Source organism: Oratosquilla oratoria, chromosome 25 (genome assembly GCF_046742065.1).
Source record: "Oratosquilla oratoria isolate Oo_2021 chromosome 25, ASM4674206v1, whole genome shotgun sequence".
In the NCBI taxonomy this organism is placed as follows: domain Eukaryota; kingdom Metazoa; phylum Arthropoda; class Malacostraca; order Stomatopoda; family Squillidae; genus Oratosquilla; species Oratosquilla oratoria.
This window is the reverse complement of record NC_134801.1, coordinates 31,970,663-31,989,885: the sequence shown is the minus strand read 5'-3', so window position 1 is coordinate 31,989,885 and position 19,223 is coordinate 31,970,663. Positions and strand designations below refer to the sequence as shown.

The window sequence follows — 19,223 nt, the reverse complement described above, 5'->3', positions numbered from 1 at the left end:
CCCTTTAGTATGTACATCCTTAACTCTTCCTATCATAATCCTATTTACCACTACATAATCCATTAATGCTCTATCTACCACCCTCTCCCATGTGTACTTATGCTTGACTTTCTTCCGAAACACTGTATTTGCTATCATCAACTCTCTAGACACATTTCCACCATCAACTCTCCACAACGATTCTTTCCTGGAACTCCACATTTCCCAACCACTCCATCAATTGGATCATTTCCTACCCTACTCATTTAAATCTATCCAAAAAGCCTCCCTTTCTTCTACACTCTTCTCACTGCCAGGCCCATATGCACTTACAAAAACCCACATCTCCTTTCCCAGTTTCACCTTCATCCACATTATCCTTGAGGAAACCTCCTTCCACTCCACTACACGTTTACCTATCTCTTCACTTACTAGTATAGCCACCCCTTCCCTCCCTTGCCCTCTCTTCACTCCTGATAACCTCCCACTTACACACCCAAACTTACACTCGCCCTTCCATTTCAGCTTAGTTTCACTCAAAGCCAACACATCCATCTTTCTTCTCACAAACATACTACCTATCTCTTCCCTTTTACTCTCATCTGTACCACATCCACGCACATTAAAAGACCCAAACCTTAGGGTGCTGGTCGGAAAACTCCTAGACCCTCTTATGCCTTTACTTTTTTTTAGGAATGTCCCCTGTGGGGCTACAAGGAGAAGGATGCCTAGTCCCAATCCCCGTCCCTTTCTTCTCGCCTCTTACAATCCAAGTGGAAATACTTGGTGGCAGTATTCTTTTCCCCCACCACAAGGAAGATGGTGGTTTGGCTTTTTATGTTCAGTAGTGTGATGTAATGAGATGGGTAAGTAGGGTTAAAGGCTCTTCCTTAACTGTGTTCCTATTATTTTCATATATCCTGTGGGTAGTATTTTAATTCCTGTGTGCAGGTATTCAACTAATGTGGTTTTGGTGCATCCTGTTAGTATTCTCAAAGCTTTATTTTTTTATAGTTTATAAGATTTCAGATTGTTGGAACCAAGCTGTGAAAATTTAATCAAATGTAGCTCTAATGAACTTTGCAGACTGAGATTATCTTACCTTGCAAAGATTTTGGTGTTTACATCTCAGCTACAGAAACTACCACTGCTTCCTCCTTGGCCGTGTTGTCTCCAGTGAAGTGGTATATGATGTACCAGCATGTTGTAGTGGGGCCACATGTTAATATAGGATGGTGTGGGAATTGTATCTCCGGTTTTGTGTTGAAAGGCATCCAGCTTTGTCTTGAATACTTCAACTGTACAGAATATGTTCTTCAAGTAGTTGGGTAGACTATTGAAGAGCATGGGAGCCATTCTGGTGAAAGAGTTTGCCCAATGATGTGGTGCTCCTGTTGCTGCTAGGGATTCCCTTAATGTAGCAAGACCTCTCTCCCATTCTTTCTTGGCTAAGTGTCACTCCAATATTGAGGATGTGGCCCTCTGGTATTTTCCATATGTAAATTGCACTGCATGGGGCAGAAACATAGAACATAAGAGAAGAAGAGAGAAGGAGTTTGAATGTGTTTGAGATGAGGGGTTACTAGGCTAGAGTGAGAAATGAGGAGGTGAGAGAACAGGGGTGGAAAAGGAGCTGGGAGATAGGGTTGATGAAAGAATATTAGGATGGTTTGGACACATGGAAAGAATGAGTGAAGAAAGACTAGTAAAAGAGGTATGGAAGGCAGATGTGGAGGGAGTGAACATGAGGGGACGTCCTAGGATGAGGTGGATGGATGGGGTGAAGGGGGCTTTGGGGAAGAGGGGAATGTCTGTTGAGGAAGGACGGGAGAGGACAGAAAACTGGTGAATGGAGAAGGGTTGTATATGGATGATGTTGTGATTGCATGAGGTGGAATGGGTGGGGGGATGGGGGGTGAGGTAGTATGTGTGAGGAAAATTTGACGCAGCCCGAAGGGATTTCTCCCCGTCCTCTCCTTTTATACAAAGGGGGGACGGAGAGGGGGGGTCGCCGATTTAATGAAGCGGCCTTGCTGTGGATGTGCTGTGCCTTGCGACACTGCTTCTGACCCAGGGCAGTGAACAAGGTGCAGGGATGACCCATCATCCAGGAGGTGCTCAGATAAGAGGGAGGGTGGAGGGGTGTGGAGTGTATTCAGGGATGGAATGGGTGGAAATGATTTTATGCCTTTCCCTTTTTGGCTGCCTCCCTTGTCTCAGTGCCTTTGGAGTGAATAGTGTTTGAGGTGCTTGAGTCTGTCCCAGTAAGTTTTGTCCTTCACTCAATCCTGCTGTTGAAGGTTCTTTGGACACTCAAATTTCTCTATCTCCCCTGTACTGTCTGGGCTCCTTAGTTGGCACTAGTATTCAAGTTTAGGTAGTACTAGGGTCTTCCACAACATGATCATGCAATCCTTCCTTCTTGACGGAAATGTTCTGAGGATCCATGTAAACAATTTTCTGGCACTGTCAACAATGTTCATATCAACTCAGCACTACTCCTAGGCCTTTTTCATTTGCCTTGGCCATTATCTTCCCATGAACTGTGGTGTAGAGATAGATGTTGCCTTTGCCATACCTCATCAGTTCAAATTGTTTTGTTGAATTTCATGTTGTTGTCAACAGCCCAAGTGTATACATTTTCAAAGTGGTTCTGAAGGAGGTTGGCACCTTCAGTCTAATTTTTTTCTTTGGTGACTGCTGTCATCTGCAAATTAGGATATTTTTGGTTTTCTTTGATGTGCAGGCTGAAAGTCATAAGAATATCAAGTGAGGCCTAGAATATTTGGGTGTTGAGGTCAAACAACATAGGTGAGAATAGTTCAATGGGGGACTCCATTGTACAATCTTTTTGTCCCAGAAATTTTGTTGTTTTGGGTTACCCTGTACTGTCTGCCTACTAAGAAGTTGTACAGAGTACCATGAGAACAAATATTATTATTGTTGTTGACATTTCACTTGGGTTTGTCACTTTGGACGATGTTGTAACAATAAGCCATTGAAAAATATAATGGACAGAAAGGATGGAAATTAAACCTACAGAATATTTTTTATGTAGTTAGTCTTTATTAACCTTCCATCATGTCCAACAAATCATTGATATAGGTCAAATATGCCTACATATTTATTCAAGCACTACAAATTTCGCATAGGGAATCACATTTGCACTTCATGTGTTCAAACAAAATAAAGAATTTCAATCACCTTCCCAGGTTGTGGAAAAATAAATCGGCGATAGTATATTTTCTTGATTCTGTTATTCCACATGAGATGACTGATGAGGGGGAAAACGAAAGAAAAAAAGGGTCACTTGAGGGTAAAATTATGAAAACATACAATGATGGAATGTAAAAATTGATCTGTTGAATGCAGATTTAGTCTGACCTGCTTTGTGCACCTTGTGACTGAACAAGATTCTTTGCTCCAATTAGGCGCTTCCCATATATTACGTTATACTATCAGGTATCCATACAGGAACACTGGTATACTTAATTTGATATATTTTCTTAGTTCTTCCTCTTGCTGGAAAGAAAGCACAAATTCTCTTTAGTATCTCTTTTTATATAATAAAACTTAACTCTTCTGGACTTTTCACAGCAGTGGTCATCCCAGGAGCAAGACCTCCACAAGATTTAGTTCACAAGGGCAGTACCTACTCCATGCCATGGACTCCATTACCAAGATAGCTTAACCTCTTCATCAGTAACAAAATTGAAGGCTTTCGTTTTAAGATCAGTTCACTTTAGGTTCCTCATGGTAACCTAAGGGGGCCCCCATGGATCAATACCTCTTCTGGCCAGGAATATGTTCTTTAACTTGATAAAACACTGTTCTTGCCCAGAACATCCTCTAAAATACATCACTATGGTGAAAGGGTTAAAATCTGCACATGTAATGCAGATCTGCAACAGTGTCTTGTAATATGGAAAACACTATGATGCTAGTGTACCACCAATTTGGCTGACTGAGTTTAGAAATGCAACAATTTAACATTTTGAATTTTCATTAATGACTATTTTATTCGAACTACAACTGAAAATACAGCATGGTGCACAATATAAATTTATAGCATTATCTTGTTTACCAGACCAATATCATTCAGTTAAACCTTACAAGACCAACTCATTTTTTTTTTTTCTACAATGTTAAACGGTGGAGAATTTTATAACCACTAGAAGATTTTAACAAGTTTTTGCTTTGATTAATCCCATTTCTATTTCAGTTATGGCTAGACAGAAGCAGTGGTCTCACAATACACAAGTAATATTTTTTTTCTCAACATAATTCTGGCACAAAAATACATTAAAAATAATAACATTTAATAGTTTTAGAGTAATCAAGATTTGGGACATATTATGATAGTTGGTGCCCCTCGCATATCAATTAATGGTCAGTATTGTCAAGACACATCACAGAAATACCTTAAAAAATTAGCATATCCATCACCATACATAAATATTTTTGGCCTAGTTCACCTTTAAATTTAAAGAACTGATTAGAATAAATAAAAGCATTTTACAACCACAAAATAAATATACAGCATGTACAGATGACTCCCAAAAATCTGAGCACCTTTGGACTATGCAAGAGCTTAGGATTCCTGATTTTTTTATCTTTAATTTTGACCTACATTCTAATTTGGCAAAAGAAGAATACAAAAGATTTGCATGTGTGCAGTTAAAAATAATTACAATAGTATGAAGTTATAAAAATATGTATATATATATATCAATGACGAGGTAAGAGGTTATTAAGTACTGCTGTTGGGCAGAAACAGGCACCCTTTTCCAAAATCACTAAACCATTCCAACAGTTTTGTAAAGCCCACACTTAAAATTGTGAATCTGAAAACTACCAGTAGCTCTGCATCCGTAACACTTAACAAAGAACAAATACGAAACTGTAGCTGAAATATACAGACTGGGAGGAAAGAAATATACTGTAGCTCTTAGTATGTGGTTTCTCACTCATGAGAGCAAGTGTTCAGAACACTGCTTAGTTTTCTTAGTGTCCAAAAGCAATAGGTTTCTCGAGTCCTTAAATACTTTCCAGTATAATCATCCTGAATAGTATTCCTCATATAACCAAGAAAAGAAATCACTATATTCAAACCATACACCAGACACAGAGATCAAAAGACTAATAATAATTGTTGCCTTGAGTTTTACTGACTGAAGAACTAGTCCCACAATGGCTGACAGTGGTCCTCAGGCCTTCCCATAGATCTCTGGGAAGAAATACTGGACTGTTGTTTGTACCGTATTAGTGTGGGCCATTTCTACTTCAGGTTACAGTGGTAGTAGGAGGGAAATCACCAGTTCTGTTCTCCTTGTGTGAAAAGGTAGAAATTACAATTAGAGTTGAGAGGTCCTGGGCCTAGAGGCTAAGTGTCAGCCCCTCAAGGCTGCATCTCCATATGGAGGCAAAGGTGTAGACAGGTTTAAAGACAGGCAAAAAGGAGACTATTCTCTACAATATCCATCTTGCAAGACCACTACTTGCTGGTATCCACAACTGTTCCATCAGAATACTTATTTGGAAACAATGAAGACAAACTCATTAACTTCTTGATAATTTAAACTATTCGTGCAATGCAGTCGACCTCAGCAAACCTTAGCAACACTCTTATTGGTCCATCAATTCTGAAGTTAATAGCTCTTGCCATAGTGCCTTTTGATTTTGAAAAGTGTAGAACATCAAATACTATACTGAAAGCTAGATATTTTGTTTAATATTTGGCAGTTCTTCATGCACTCCTGTAGAAGTTGCAAGCTTTCTCCACAAGCACATCTTGTAAAGCAGCTGAACCTTCTTATTGCACCATGTTAAGATTTGCAAACTTCTATGCCTGTTGGTGCAAACAACAGTTTCACTCCTCATTATCATTCATTAATAGCCCTTGTGAGGCAGCTGGGATGGACCATGAAGATAATGAAAATGTCTGATGGATTGTATGGTACAATGGCTGCACTTTCAGAATTGGTTGTGGGGAAGCACACATAACAGAGCAATATATAAAATGCAAGCAACTCTGCAAATTCACACTGAAATCCTGACTGCAAGAAATAATAAACTTCTCATGCATGGTTTACTTCTGAACAGCAGGTTTTTGGGAGTCTACTGTACTTGGCAAACTTAAGAGGTTAATTCCATGTGGTAGGTTCATAGTGGACCAACACATACAATATCTTGTATTTTGTGCAGTTCTAAGGAACCTACTGAATTCAAAATGGTCTCTCTCTCTCTCTTTTTTCTTTAACTTCGAGGAGTTTTTGGTGCCACATGTCACATCCAAGTGAGGTGCATTTTTTTTTTTCCTATGGTCGAACCACGGCCCTATGTGAAACACACGAGATCTAGTCACAAGAACAAGTGCAGACTACATTTCCAGTGCAACAACCACATAACATGAGCCACAACACAGAGGAGTTAAAACATTCAAAGCTTGAAAGTACCCCCACATAACAGTACTTGGTGCAGTTGCCTCAGGATGGTGATGCTGTTAAATGTCCTATTACACTTCGTTGCAAGTAGTGTCTACTTTTTTAACACCTGTATTACAATAATATCCAACTTCATAAGTCAACTTCTCCTGGAGCCAAAAGTAGCCTATTACTAGTAATATTTATTAAAACACAGCTGTTCTTGTAATATGTAGTTTTAGGTGTTCAATACTGTCCTAAACTTCCCTTTTAATATGTATATTTACTATGTAACTACACTGATCAGAACTTCCACAAAGAAATTGGCTTCACATTATGACATAATAAATTATACAAATATCTTTAACAATTTCTACAATTACCCTAATGAAGCCTGAAATAGTTTCCAAACAAAAGGATGACCAAAACATGATGTATTCCTGGTGCTAAAATCCATGAAGGCTGTTTGGGAATGGACGGCTACAAATGACACCAGACCTTGGGCAGCAGCAACTGTGACCTTGGCAGTGGGCTCTGTAACTAATGACTAGCAGAGGCTTGGGGATCATTCTGTGGTGAGGGGTTACCTTCTAACTGGAATGATAATTAACTGCAATCCAAGAAAATAACTGGGGCTCTGCAGTTTCTGAACCACAACATACGATTACCTCAGCTGAACACGAGCACTTAATAGCTTAAAGCTGCCTGTGTCTGCAAAGTCACGTTCTTAACCATTTAATTTTATTCCATTCTTCCCCAGTTCACATTTAACTGGTACCCCAATTGATTTTTTATGCTTTGCCATCCAATATTCTACTCTGGAAAAGGACATCCACAATAGATGGATCAGCAAGAGTGGATATGTCACCAAATTCTTTATCTCCTACAGCAACTTTCCTTAAAATTCTCCTCATGATTTTGCCTGATCGAGTCTTGGGTAGACCAACAGATGTTGCCTGGAGGTAATCTGGCGTGGCAAAAGGTCCAATCTTTTCTCGCACTGAAAAGAAAGATTAATATTTTTTAGCGAAGACAAAATGTGATTGAAGCCTTTGTATATGTATATACATATTGTGTTTAACAGTTCATTCATGTTCCAAATACTGCTGTCTCTAGGCAAATTTACAGTTCTGTTAGTATCAAGCTCTTAATGTTTCACCACTCTGTTTTCATCACATCTGCAGTCAGTTTATAATAATTAGATTCTAAAGCTTGAGTTCTAACACAGCTTCCACCATGTAGATCATAACTATCAACATTGTGATCAGAAACATTTCTCATTTACCTTTGCCTTTGAGCTCAGCAGCCAGTTTAGGATTAAATTCAAATCCTTCTGCTAAATAAACAAAACAGTAAAGACATTCTCCTTTGACATGGTGTGGTCTTGCTACTGCAGCTGCCTCAGCAACAGCTTCATGTTCAACCAAAGCACTTTCCACCTGAAAAAATAAACAAGTAAATAAAAAACAAAATTATATATATAATATCTCTCTCCTGTTTAGGGTGTTGGCTACATGTTACTGTGAGGTTAAAATCTCCTCTGTAGTAATGCCACTGATACTTTAGGGTCTATATGGGGTGCCCCTATGGACGAGAGCCACATAATTTTGTCTGTGATAGAGGAAATCTCTATTCACAGTGAAATTATACAAATTTTTTATAATGTGACTGTCCCTCTGTCATGCTGTCCCCCTACTCTTAATACTGTCCTGTATCATTTCTCTGAATATACATTTCCTTTTTTGCCAAACCCTGTGGCAGGGGAGAAAAAGGTGACAAAAATCGGATGTGGATAGGACTAGGCATCCTACTCTCTGTAGCCCCAAAGGGGACAATCCTTGGAAGAGGAGCAGGAAGAAGAAGGAGGAAAATAGTGCAGTATAGATGAGAGTAAATGAAAAGAGATAGGCAGTATATTTTTGAGAAGATGGATGTGTTGGCATTGAGAAAATTAACTTGATAGGGAGAGAGGAGTTTGAGTTTGGGAGGGTTCAGGAGTGAAGATAGGACAAGGGAGAGAAGGGGTGGTTATATTAGTAAGTAAAGAGATAGGTAAGTGTGTAGTGGAGTGGAAGGAGATTTCTTCAAGGTTAATGTGGATAAAGGTGAAAATGGGAAGGGAGATGTGGGTCTTTGTAAGTGCATATGGGCCTGCTATTGAGAACAGTAGAGGAAAGGAAGGCTTTATGGATATATTTAAATGAGTGCATTGAGGGTTTAGGGAGAAATGTATTTGGAGATCTCAATGCTAGAGTTTGAAATGAACCAATAGATGGAGTGGTTGGGAAGTGTGGAGTTCCAGGAAAAGTTGTAACAGACTGATGATGGTGGAGATGTGTCTAGTGAGTTGATGATAGCTAACACAGTGTTAAGGAAGAAAGTCAAGCATAAGTACATATGGGAGAGGGTGGTAGATAGGGCTTTAAGAAGCTTTGTAGCGCCGAATGCGCAGTTGTTTTTAACAAAACACACACATATATATATACACACATATATACATATATATATATACACATATATATATATATATATATATATATACATATATATACATATATACATATATACATATATATACATACATACATATATATATATATACATATATATATATACATATATATACATATATACATATATACATATATATATACATATATATATATACATACATATATACATAGATATATATACATACATATATACATAGATATATACATATATATATATATATACATACATATATACATATACATATATACATATATATATACATATATACATATATATATATATATATACACATATATATATATACATATATATATACACACATATATATATACACACATATATATATACACACATATATATACAGGTAAACGTCGACTTACGATGGCATTAGGTTTCGATAGAGCCATCGTAAGACGATTCCATCGTAAGTCGATCCCCAATTTGTGTATCACTGTTCCGTGGTCACTGTACCTAGCCTACCTGTATATTAACCACCAGAGATACTGAATATAGCCTATTAAACATGTACAGTAGTTTATTTAATTATTTTTATCCTTTTTACCATATTCAAACACCATAATATGTATTTTCAGTACGGAACTTAAATCTCGCGGGCAGCAGCCAATGCCAGCCGTACGACGTGTCGTAATAATACTAGCATCATAAAATATAGTCACCGCTTATATCGATCGTTCTCTCTTTCACCCGCGAATTTTGAAAACCACAGAGAATGGGATTCAGGGCACATTTGAGAGAATGTAAAAACACAGGGGCGACTACAATAGATATAATCAAGACGCCGATATGGCAGCGTCGCGAATCCACTTGCTCCTCATGACGCCTACGTGTGCGGCACCGTATGGAAGGGGTTAAATATATCATATCGTCGTCGTCGTCATCGTAAAGTCGAACAATCGTAAGTCGCGGCCATCGTAAGTCGACGTTTACCTGTATATACAGTCGTACCTCGGTACTCGACCATAATCCGTTCTGAGGTGGTGGTCGAGCACCGATTTGTTCGAACACCGAAACCAATTTTCCCCTTATCACTGTCTTTCTTTGGACCCATTATTAAGGGCTAGAGCAACACAAAAAAGTTTAAATCTGGGAAGAAATACTCGAACAAACTGCGTACGTCTTACTCCGCTGGCGGTCTGAGTCGAACTGACGCTTACCCGCTGTTCGAGCTAGTCGAGTACCGAAAATCTGTTCGAGGTCCGATGCATTTTCTACTCAAATTTTTTGGTCGAGTATAGAGGCGGTCGAGTACCGAGGTACGACTGTATACATATATATATACATATACATATACAGGTAGTTCTCGTTATATATCGAACTATTGAACCTATGGGAAAAAGGGGGATACGTTCTCAACTCGGATTGATTTTTTTTATCAAATCGTACTTCTACGGTTCTAACTGCCTACTAATAACCGTAGGAGGCAGTTAGAACCGTAGAAGTACGATTTGATATCGTCCTTGGCCGACCAGAGCGATGCTTTTGAGTAGGAATGATGTCACTTCCTTCGTCTCGAAATTTCTTGGTCCACTTTTGCACTTGACGCACTCCAATTCCCACACGAGTAGCAATATCTTTACACTTATAACCCTCCTTATAGAGGGTTATGATTGTAACAACTGTGTCTCTTTCCAGCTCTTTACCACTTCCCATTACGGAGATATCAAGGCACAAAAACAGAGACCACTGCAAAAAAAAAGACTACTCTCCATGAGAGATGTTTAGAAACTGACTCCATGTGACATCGAGTGCGCCTAAACAGAGTTGCCAAATAGTGTGTATTGTCTCGGCTAAATACGGGTACAAACGCTAGCATTGAAAAATAGCGAAAAGTTTGGGTGGAAAGTTGTATTTTTCACATGTTTTGAGTTTAGGGGAAAGTTGGGGCGCCTATAATTTTGCACCCAAACTTTTCGCGGCCACTGTATATATATATATATATATATATTATATATATACATATACATATATATCTATATATATATACATATCTATATATATACATATATATATATATACATGTATATATACACATATATATATACATATACACATATCATAACAAAGTTATGTCGTAGCACATTTGTAAAATAATACTGATGACCGACTTTCAGAGAAGAATAAGCGAAGATATAGAGATCTGTATATGAAGAGGATCACAGTAAGTGATCGAAATATACAGATCTCTATATCTTCACTTATTCTTCTCAGAAAGTGGGTCATCAGTATTAATATACACATATATATATACATATACATTATATATATATACATATATACACTATATGCGCTGTGTAAATGAAGTGGCCCTGTGGTGGATGTGCTGTGCATTGCTGCACTGCTTCTAACCCAGGAAGTGGGCATGAGACTGGAATAAACCTTCATTCATTATGAGCAAAGTGAACAGGGAAACAAATGTGGTGAATGGGAGTGGAATGGGTGCTAGTAATGATTGTACCATTTGCAGAACCTGTGAAAACATGCAATATTGCTGAACTCACCTGTGCAGTGGAGAGAAGATGTCCTGATACGTTGAGCATGTCATCAATACGCCCAGTCACCCAGATGTAACCATCAGCATCTCTGCGTGCACCTGCAAGTACATCCCAATTTTATTTTTCCCCCTTTTTTCATAATTTCTCTTGAAGACTCATGGTTGCAAAGAGATAGTAAGAATAAAACAATGGTGGTGAAAAAAAACTATGAGACTTGCCATCTCCTGTGCAATAATATCCAGGGAATTTCTTGAAATATGTAGTTTCAAAACGTTCATGGTTGCCGTAGACAGTGCGCATGATGCCAGGCCATGGCCTTCGGAAGACTAGGTAGCCTTCACCCTCTCCTGAAATCTCCTTGCCCTCTTCATCTAGCAAGGCAACATCAACTCCAAAGAATGGATAGCACTGAAAATCAAATAAAACAGTCTTACAAAAAATCTTCAATAATATGAAATGCACTCATCTTGAATTATCTATCTTTTTTATGCCATAAAATTTACAGATTTTGAATTTACAAATGCCAGTCAATTTCACTCTGATGAAGTAAAAATAATGGATAAAAACAAAAATTTTCATCTGAGAAAACTGTGAGGGCAGATTTGCAAGAAGTTTTTGGCAAAATGTAAGGATGTCTTTTGGGCTTTTGTGGAATTGGAGAAGGCATGTGATGGGGCTGACAGAGTGGTGTTGTATGTGTATGTGGGGGGGGGGACTGCTGATGGTAATTAAATGTTTTAATACGAGTAGTAGATCTTATGGGTGCTGAACATAGAGGGTAAATGGTTAAGGTGGAGATGGGACTGTGCTGGGGTTGTGTGGTGTCGTCATGGTTGTCTGGCATGTATATGGGTGTGGTGGTGCAGGAGGTGGATGCAAGGGTGACAGATGGGGGTTCAGAACTGATAAATAGGAGTGGAGAGATGTGGGAGGTGGGCCAGTTGTTTATGACACTGCACATAGAGCTGAATCAAAGGAGAGATTGGAGCAGTTGGTGGCAGAGTTTGGGAGAATATGTGAGAGGAGAAATTTGAATGTTTAATGTGGGCAGAGTAACAAGATGTGCTATGTGTAATTGCCTGTGGCTAGGATAAATAAAACTATACCAGGTTATGGCTCCTCAAGAGTAAACCTGAACTTACTGCTGAACCTGGCTTGGCTGGTGTGGCTCCAGGTAGTGGCGTGATGACATGTCCTCCAGTCTCTGTCTGCCAGAATGTGTCAACTATAGATACATCACTGTTGCCAACAACTCTATAGTACCACATCCATGCCTCTGGGTTAATTGGTTCCCCTACACTACCCAGCACTGACAAGGAGGATAGATTGTACCTGCAATTCAATCAAAGTTAGTTATTATTTGAAGCATTAAAATGAAAACCTTCAACACCACCATTTTTTACTGGTAAGGTTCCAGCTAAATTCTGACAGTATTATTTTCTAGTCAGTGTGCTTGCAATGCAAATGTAAGTAGGTTTGCTTTCTCCAAATCACATGTTTGAATCCTACACTTCTCTGCAAGTTCTAGCAGTGACTGTTACCTGAACCAACAGTCCAAGCACATAGGGTAAAGATGATAGTTTCAGTTATGTGGCTTCTGGAAATGCTTTTCCCTCATTAGAACCCATCTCCTCTTATAGGAGAGGTAGCCAGCCAAAGCATGTGCCCACCCCCACCCATCTGTCACCCATTTGTTTAAATTTCATTTTATCCTCATGTGGATACAGGGCTATAAGGAGCTAAGATAGAAGGGAAACAATGAGTGATGGATGGGAGTGGAAAGGGTGTATTGCCTGGGCTGGCTGGCTACCTCACTTCTAGCACTAGCCTGAACAAAATACAACTATGCTTTGCCAAAAGGTTGTAGTCTGATTTAGATGAGAGAGAGAGAGAGAGAAAGAGAGAGAGAGATGGGGGAGTATTAATCAACTCCACACAATACAAATTCTAAGAAATCAATCCTTATTGACTTTGGTATTTTTTAAACATCTGATTACAAAAATTTTAAATGTAGGAAGTTGAAGTGTATAATAAAGACAATGTACATTTTCTGAAAAGTTGTTGCAAACTTAATAGACTTACTTTTTAACTGGTTCATCACCAAACTTCATAAGTGCCCTGATAGCTGTTGGTGCCGTGTAGAATTTGTTCACTTTGCACATCTCAACAATTTCCCAAAAGCGTCCAGTATGGGGATATGTAGGTACACCTTCAAACTGCAAGATTATCCCAGCAATATAAATTCAAACTATTCAAAAGTATCAACAAAAGGACTCAAGTGATCTAAAATTGAGTACCATGGATGACTCAATGGACAACTTTAAGCAGTATTAGTAATACATAAAGGTAGAGCACAGTTTATTGGCTTTATTTCGACTAATACCACGCTACTTCATTCCACTATGGGATAATCATTGCAGAAAATGATCTCACTAACAGATACCCATCAATTTAGGTCTTCATCCCTAGGTTGAACATAAAAAATATTCCATTTTCCAGAACAAAATCCTATGTCAAAATAAACGGAGATGAAGGGCAACATTGTTTGCTCTGAATGTCATCTTACCAGAACTGATGTGGCTCCATTAAGTAGAGGCCCATATGTTACATAAGAGTGTCCTGTGATCCATCCAATGTCTGCTGTGCAGAAGTAAATATCACCTGGGTGGTAATCAAAGCTGTACTTGAAGGTGGTGGCACTGTAAAGCATGTACCCACCCACTGTGTGCAAAACACCTTTGGGTTTCCCAGTGCTTCCACTGCAACAGAAAGATGTCAAATTTATTTTTCAAACTGGTTAGGACCGTTTTCATGCTAGAACTTTATTCAGCTTCGAGAAACTTCTTCCTTTAAAGATATTCTAACCAGCAATACTAAATAAAACATTAAGACTAATAACATAAATGGCTGCATTAAAACACCACTAAGAGAACATCTACTCATAAACCAAAATCCTTCATTGACATCCCATAAATACAACACATTAAGGAAGACTACACAAACAACACAATATGCACTCCATATAGAATTTGTGAGAAAACCCCCATTCCAGTTGTGGCATTCCTCAGGGAAACCAGACTGCTCAGCCAGACAGTTTAGGGAACAACAACAACAAAAGAGCCCTTAAACCCTCCCACCCCTCGTACCATACCACAAAATTACCCCCACTGAATACAACAAAAATTATCCTGGAGGTTATTGACTCGCACCTTGATAATCTGACCCAGTGCCCTACAACACATCCATACAGACCACAAAACAAACACTCCTCAAAAGACTTGCCATATTTTCTACTTACCAAACTCCTCCAGAAATCAACCCAACTGAAAAATCCCTACCAAGACAAGAAAGAACTGGCTAACATGTATGAAGTCAAAGGCCTCCTCACCCTTATAATGGGGTTGGCTGAGCCAAAGTATACACCCACCACACAATTATCCAAAAGCCATTTACCATCCCTCTTCTCTCAGTACCTCAGGAATGAAAAGTCACCCCTATTCCTTGCCACCCCGTTCAGGTTAATGACAATGCAGAAAGATGGTGCTTCCACTGAAGGAGTCACTATAACAAAGTACCAGAAGGTCTTACCTTGTGTACAACATGAAAAGAGGGTCCTCAGCATCCATCCACACTGCATGACAGTCTGATTTTGCATCCTTCATGACATCCTCCCACCATACGTCCCTGCCTTCTTTCCAACCCACCTAATCAGTGACAAAAATGAACAAAACTTTATAACATCATGAAATACAGTCCAGGTTCATGTCCAAATCAGTTATTTATATATCAAATTCTAAGGTATCAATGTATCTCCAAGTATAGATCAAATCATATCCTTTACTTAACTGCTAAATGATTAAGAAGGCTGATGGCGAACATGGATATAATCAAGTGGAACATAAAAGAAGGTGCTTTAAGCAACCCAACACACAACAGTCCCAATGTAAACCATTCTTTGCTTTGACATTTTCTTAACTTTTAAACTGGCTAAGATTTCACACCATATAATATGGGAATTAGGGGGCTGACACTTTATACAAACAGACAACTTTCTGACACACATTCATCATCAATATTAAGAATGAAACAAGACTCTCTATAGACACTTCTAATTACTTTCATTTTGTGAAACCCAACTGTTTATCTAAATGCAAACCACTGGCTTTATCCTTACAAAGATCAGATCAAGTCATGTTTATCATTACCTATTAATTTCTTAATCATGGTTACTAAAATTAAGATAGCATCTACTTTTAAATATTCAATCAAAGCTACAGGTTCAATATTTTACACAAATCTAGGCTATATTTTGTGAACATTTTCTGGAATTGTCAACCAATCAACTTCTAAATGCTCAAGAAAATGATAATTGGGTGTCAAGATACAAGTCCTATGATGTAAATTGTGAATCTGTCATATAAACTGACTATACAGTTATACAAAAAGTTACCATTCTTTTTCCCCTTCAATTAACTGGCAGCAATGCCACTTCTGAAAGATGGTGTCAGTGGAAGACACCAGGAGCTTTGAATAATAGTTCACAACAATAAATTAGCTTCCCACAAATTAGGCAGAAATGCAATAAAAAGTGCTGACAACACAATGACAAATCCATCTCATGTGAGTAAAGTGATGTGATTATCTGTAAGAGAGATAGAGAGAGAGACAGAGCGACAGAGACAAAGATATATAGGTGTTGCTTTTAAAACAATAAATGTGCAAAGTTTGTGCTCCATTTTTCCTAATCATAAGTGCAGTGCAATCAAAACCAAAGGGAAACCAACATAAATAAATGGATATGCAAGTGCCAGACAATACAGACATTGATCTGAGCTGATAAGCAACACTACCTTGTACTGTCCCTAGTGGTGAACCAAAGAATCACATCAGGCAGCCAGATATGGGCAATGCGTTGGAGTTGGGTTGATTTGAGTGAAGATGGAAAGGTGTTAGTTGTATATCCAAGACAAGGTTGGGAACACAAGTAGATGCCACTTTGGCTCTACCTATTCATGTTGGATACATGGTTTTACAAACGAGGCTTGGTCATCTTTGGGAACTCCCAAACTATACAATATACAAAATACAATTTTATGAAAAATACCCCCATAGTTTTCACAGGGGTTCAATAACCCTTACCATAATTGCTCAAATATGCACACCACATAGTCTACAGTACACACCTCAAATACCCAAGATTATGATTATCTAACTACAGTCATAAAATCAGCTTGAACTATTGCATGCAGTAAAGTTTCTATCACATTAATTTCCCAAAAATCTGCCTACTTGTCACCATCTTACACACTATTTAAATTTGTAAATTTTCAGCCTCTATTCAAACTGCTATGCTATGAATGTTTCCTCTCCAATTTACGACACTATGGGGGTCATCCAAATAACCTATCTCATAAAATATTCACTCTTGGATGTATTTACCTCCACTTTCTTACACCTTAAATCTTGAGTTTACTCTTCCATCATACAGCCCCTCAAATTATGTCATGTTCTTAAATGACAGTGACAGCTATAGTTCAGAATTCTTCAAATCAATCTATTGAAACCTGTTTCAAGACAAAAATATAACATTACCTATTTTCCCAGTACAAGAAAATTGTGGCACACCATATACAGATATCATTATCATACAAAAAGCTTTTCCACTCTTCACCTTATGACCTTGTCAATCCATCTTATCTTTACTATCATCTTAATTAAATTTCATTGCACTCCTATAGTTATGACTCAAAATAAAAAGTATATTTCAAAATAAAGAAATCCCTGGGACTGCTTGGCCATACAGTCTAGGTAACGACAACAAAAAAGAAAATCCAGGACAAATTTAAAATGCACACATCTGCAATGTCCTACTTTTTCTAAAATTTTCACATTTCCAGCCTCTAAAGTCCAGCACTATAATATTCTAGTAGCTGGTTACTATATAAAAGCTCCAGCTCATTCTTTTAAATCCTCCACTTAAACATAAAAAACCAATATGCCTATTACCTAAATTCATTTTGCTGGAACTTGAATGATTTATGGGCCAATTTACCTGGAACCCATGGGTCTCCTGCAAGTGAGAATCAAGGCAACGTCCATCTATCTTATAAGGGAGGTAGCCAAGTCAAAAGGCAAGTACCCACTCCCACTTATTTTGATCCCATCAACCACACTTTCCTCCCTCTCTTCTTAGTTCCTCATGGATGACAGATCATCTCTATATCCCACCCACTGCCCTGAGTCAGAAGCAAGGCTGCTTCACTAAATCAGTGACACCCCCTGTTCCCTCGTACAGAAAAAGAGAAGATGGGGAGAAATCCCTTGGATAGAGTTGGATGACTAGGATAGCTGGAGAGGTTGGAAAGAGTGAGAAATGACAAGGTGAGGAGGAGATTGAGGGTGGAAAAGGAGATGGTAGACAGGGCTGATGAAAGATTATTGGGATGGTTTGGACAAATGGAAAGAATGAGTGTAGAAAGATTAGTAAAAGAGGTGTGGAAGGCAGAGGAGTGAAGTGAATGTGAGGGGACAATCGAGGATGAGATGGATGGATGGGGTGAAAGGGGAACTGAGCAAGAGGGGAATGTCTGTTGAATAAGGAAGTGATAAAGCAGGAGATATGGATGAGTGGAAAATGGCTGTATATTGATGATATTGTGACGCAAGATGGGAGGGGATGGGGGTACAGAATTGTTATGTATGAATGATATTTTGACACAGCCCAAAGGGATTTCTCCCCATCTTCTTCAGGGTAACATATTGACAGATAATTGTCTATGAAATACAGAGGAATCTTATTGCTTCTTGTTATAATTGAGAAATTTGCCATTCAATTTCTTCTATTTTCATTAGTTTTTTAATGTTACTGATTAGTTTTATGTAATGTGACAGATTTCCTTGTTTAAACTACATAAACTACATCTTTAAGGGCGGCAGTCTGGTACACAAGTCATCCTCTGTGGTCCTTGATGTCCAATTTCCAGATATTGTAATCTCAACAACATGATTATAAATACATACATACATACATATACCAAGGCTTTTTCCCCCTTACAAGGGAGGTAGACAAAAAGGAAAGGCATAAAATCATTCCCACCCATTCCATCCCTGAATACACTCCACACCCCTCCACCCTCCCTCTCATATAAAGAAAAACCTGGGGCAATGGGTGCAGCTGATACAATTATAATGATGCAACTCAATCAGTACCAAGCACATTATTAAAGCCTTATAATAAGAACTGGGAGGCTTCAGTGGCATCTATGTATGTATACACCAATGACCTGGGACCAATGATGAGTACCTGCTAGTGGTGGTCCTGCAAAATGAACATCTGGAAGAATCATCTCCCTGGCACCTGTCTTCAAATTTTGTCTGGAGGTGCAGCCCTGCCCACTTGGTTTCAACACTGGGCCAAAGATCTCTGCTTTAACTATATTTCCTCTACAGGTAAAAGTACATACATACATATACCAAGGGCCTTTTCCTCCTAACAAGGAAGGTAGCTAAAGTCAAAAGGCCTAACCCCACTACCACCCATTTCATCCCCACCCATTCCACCCCCATTCACCTCTCCCTCCCTCCCTCTCATCTTTGCTCCTCCTGGATGATGGGTCATCCCTGCATCTTGCCCACTGCCCTTAGTCAGACGCAATACAGTAAGACATAACACATCCTTAGGTAAAGGTACATACATATACCAAAGGCTTTTTCCCCCTTACACAGGGGGTAGCCAAAAAGAAAAAGGCATAGAAACCACTCCCACCCATCCCATTCCCTACATATTCCATTCCCC

The 19,223-nt window shown here is 38.7% G+C and overlaps 1 protein-coding gene across 3 annotated transcripts in view; it reads right to left on the bottom strand.

Annotated features, from left to right (window-relative positions):
* Window positions 1-3,023: 3,023 nt before the first annotated feature.
* Window positions 3,024-19,223, bottom strand: part of AcCoAS (acetyl coenzyme A synthase) — an 87,640-nt gene continuing 71,440 nt past the window's right edge. For 2 of the 3 annotated variants that reach the window (XM_076208576.1, XM_076208578.1), the window contains exons 5-13: window positions 16,279-16,290; window positions 15,017-15,132; window positions 13,995-14,187; window positions 13,511-13,644; window positions 12,571-12,760; window positions 11,647-11,836; window positions 11,435-11,526; window positions 7,687-7,840; window positions 3,024-7,401 (exon numbers count right to left, since the gene is read on the bottom strand). In XM_076208576.1, coding sequence (XP_076064691.1) covers window positions 7,193-7,401; window positions 7,687-7,840; window positions 11,435-11,526; window positions 11,647-11,836; window positions 12,571-12,760; window positions 13,511-13,644; window positions 13,995-14,187; window positions 15,017-15,132; window positions 16,279-16,290 — 1,290 coding nt within the window. In that variant the 3' untranslated portion in view covers window positions 3,024-7,192. The remainder of the gene's footprint in view (window positions 7,402-7,686; window positions 7,841-11,434; window positions 11,527-11,646; window positions 11,837-12,570; window positions 12,761-13,510; window positions 13,645-13,994; window positions 14,188-15,016; window positions 15,133-16,278; window positions 16,291-19,223) is intronic. The other variant, XM_076208577.1, reaches the window with a different exon arrangement.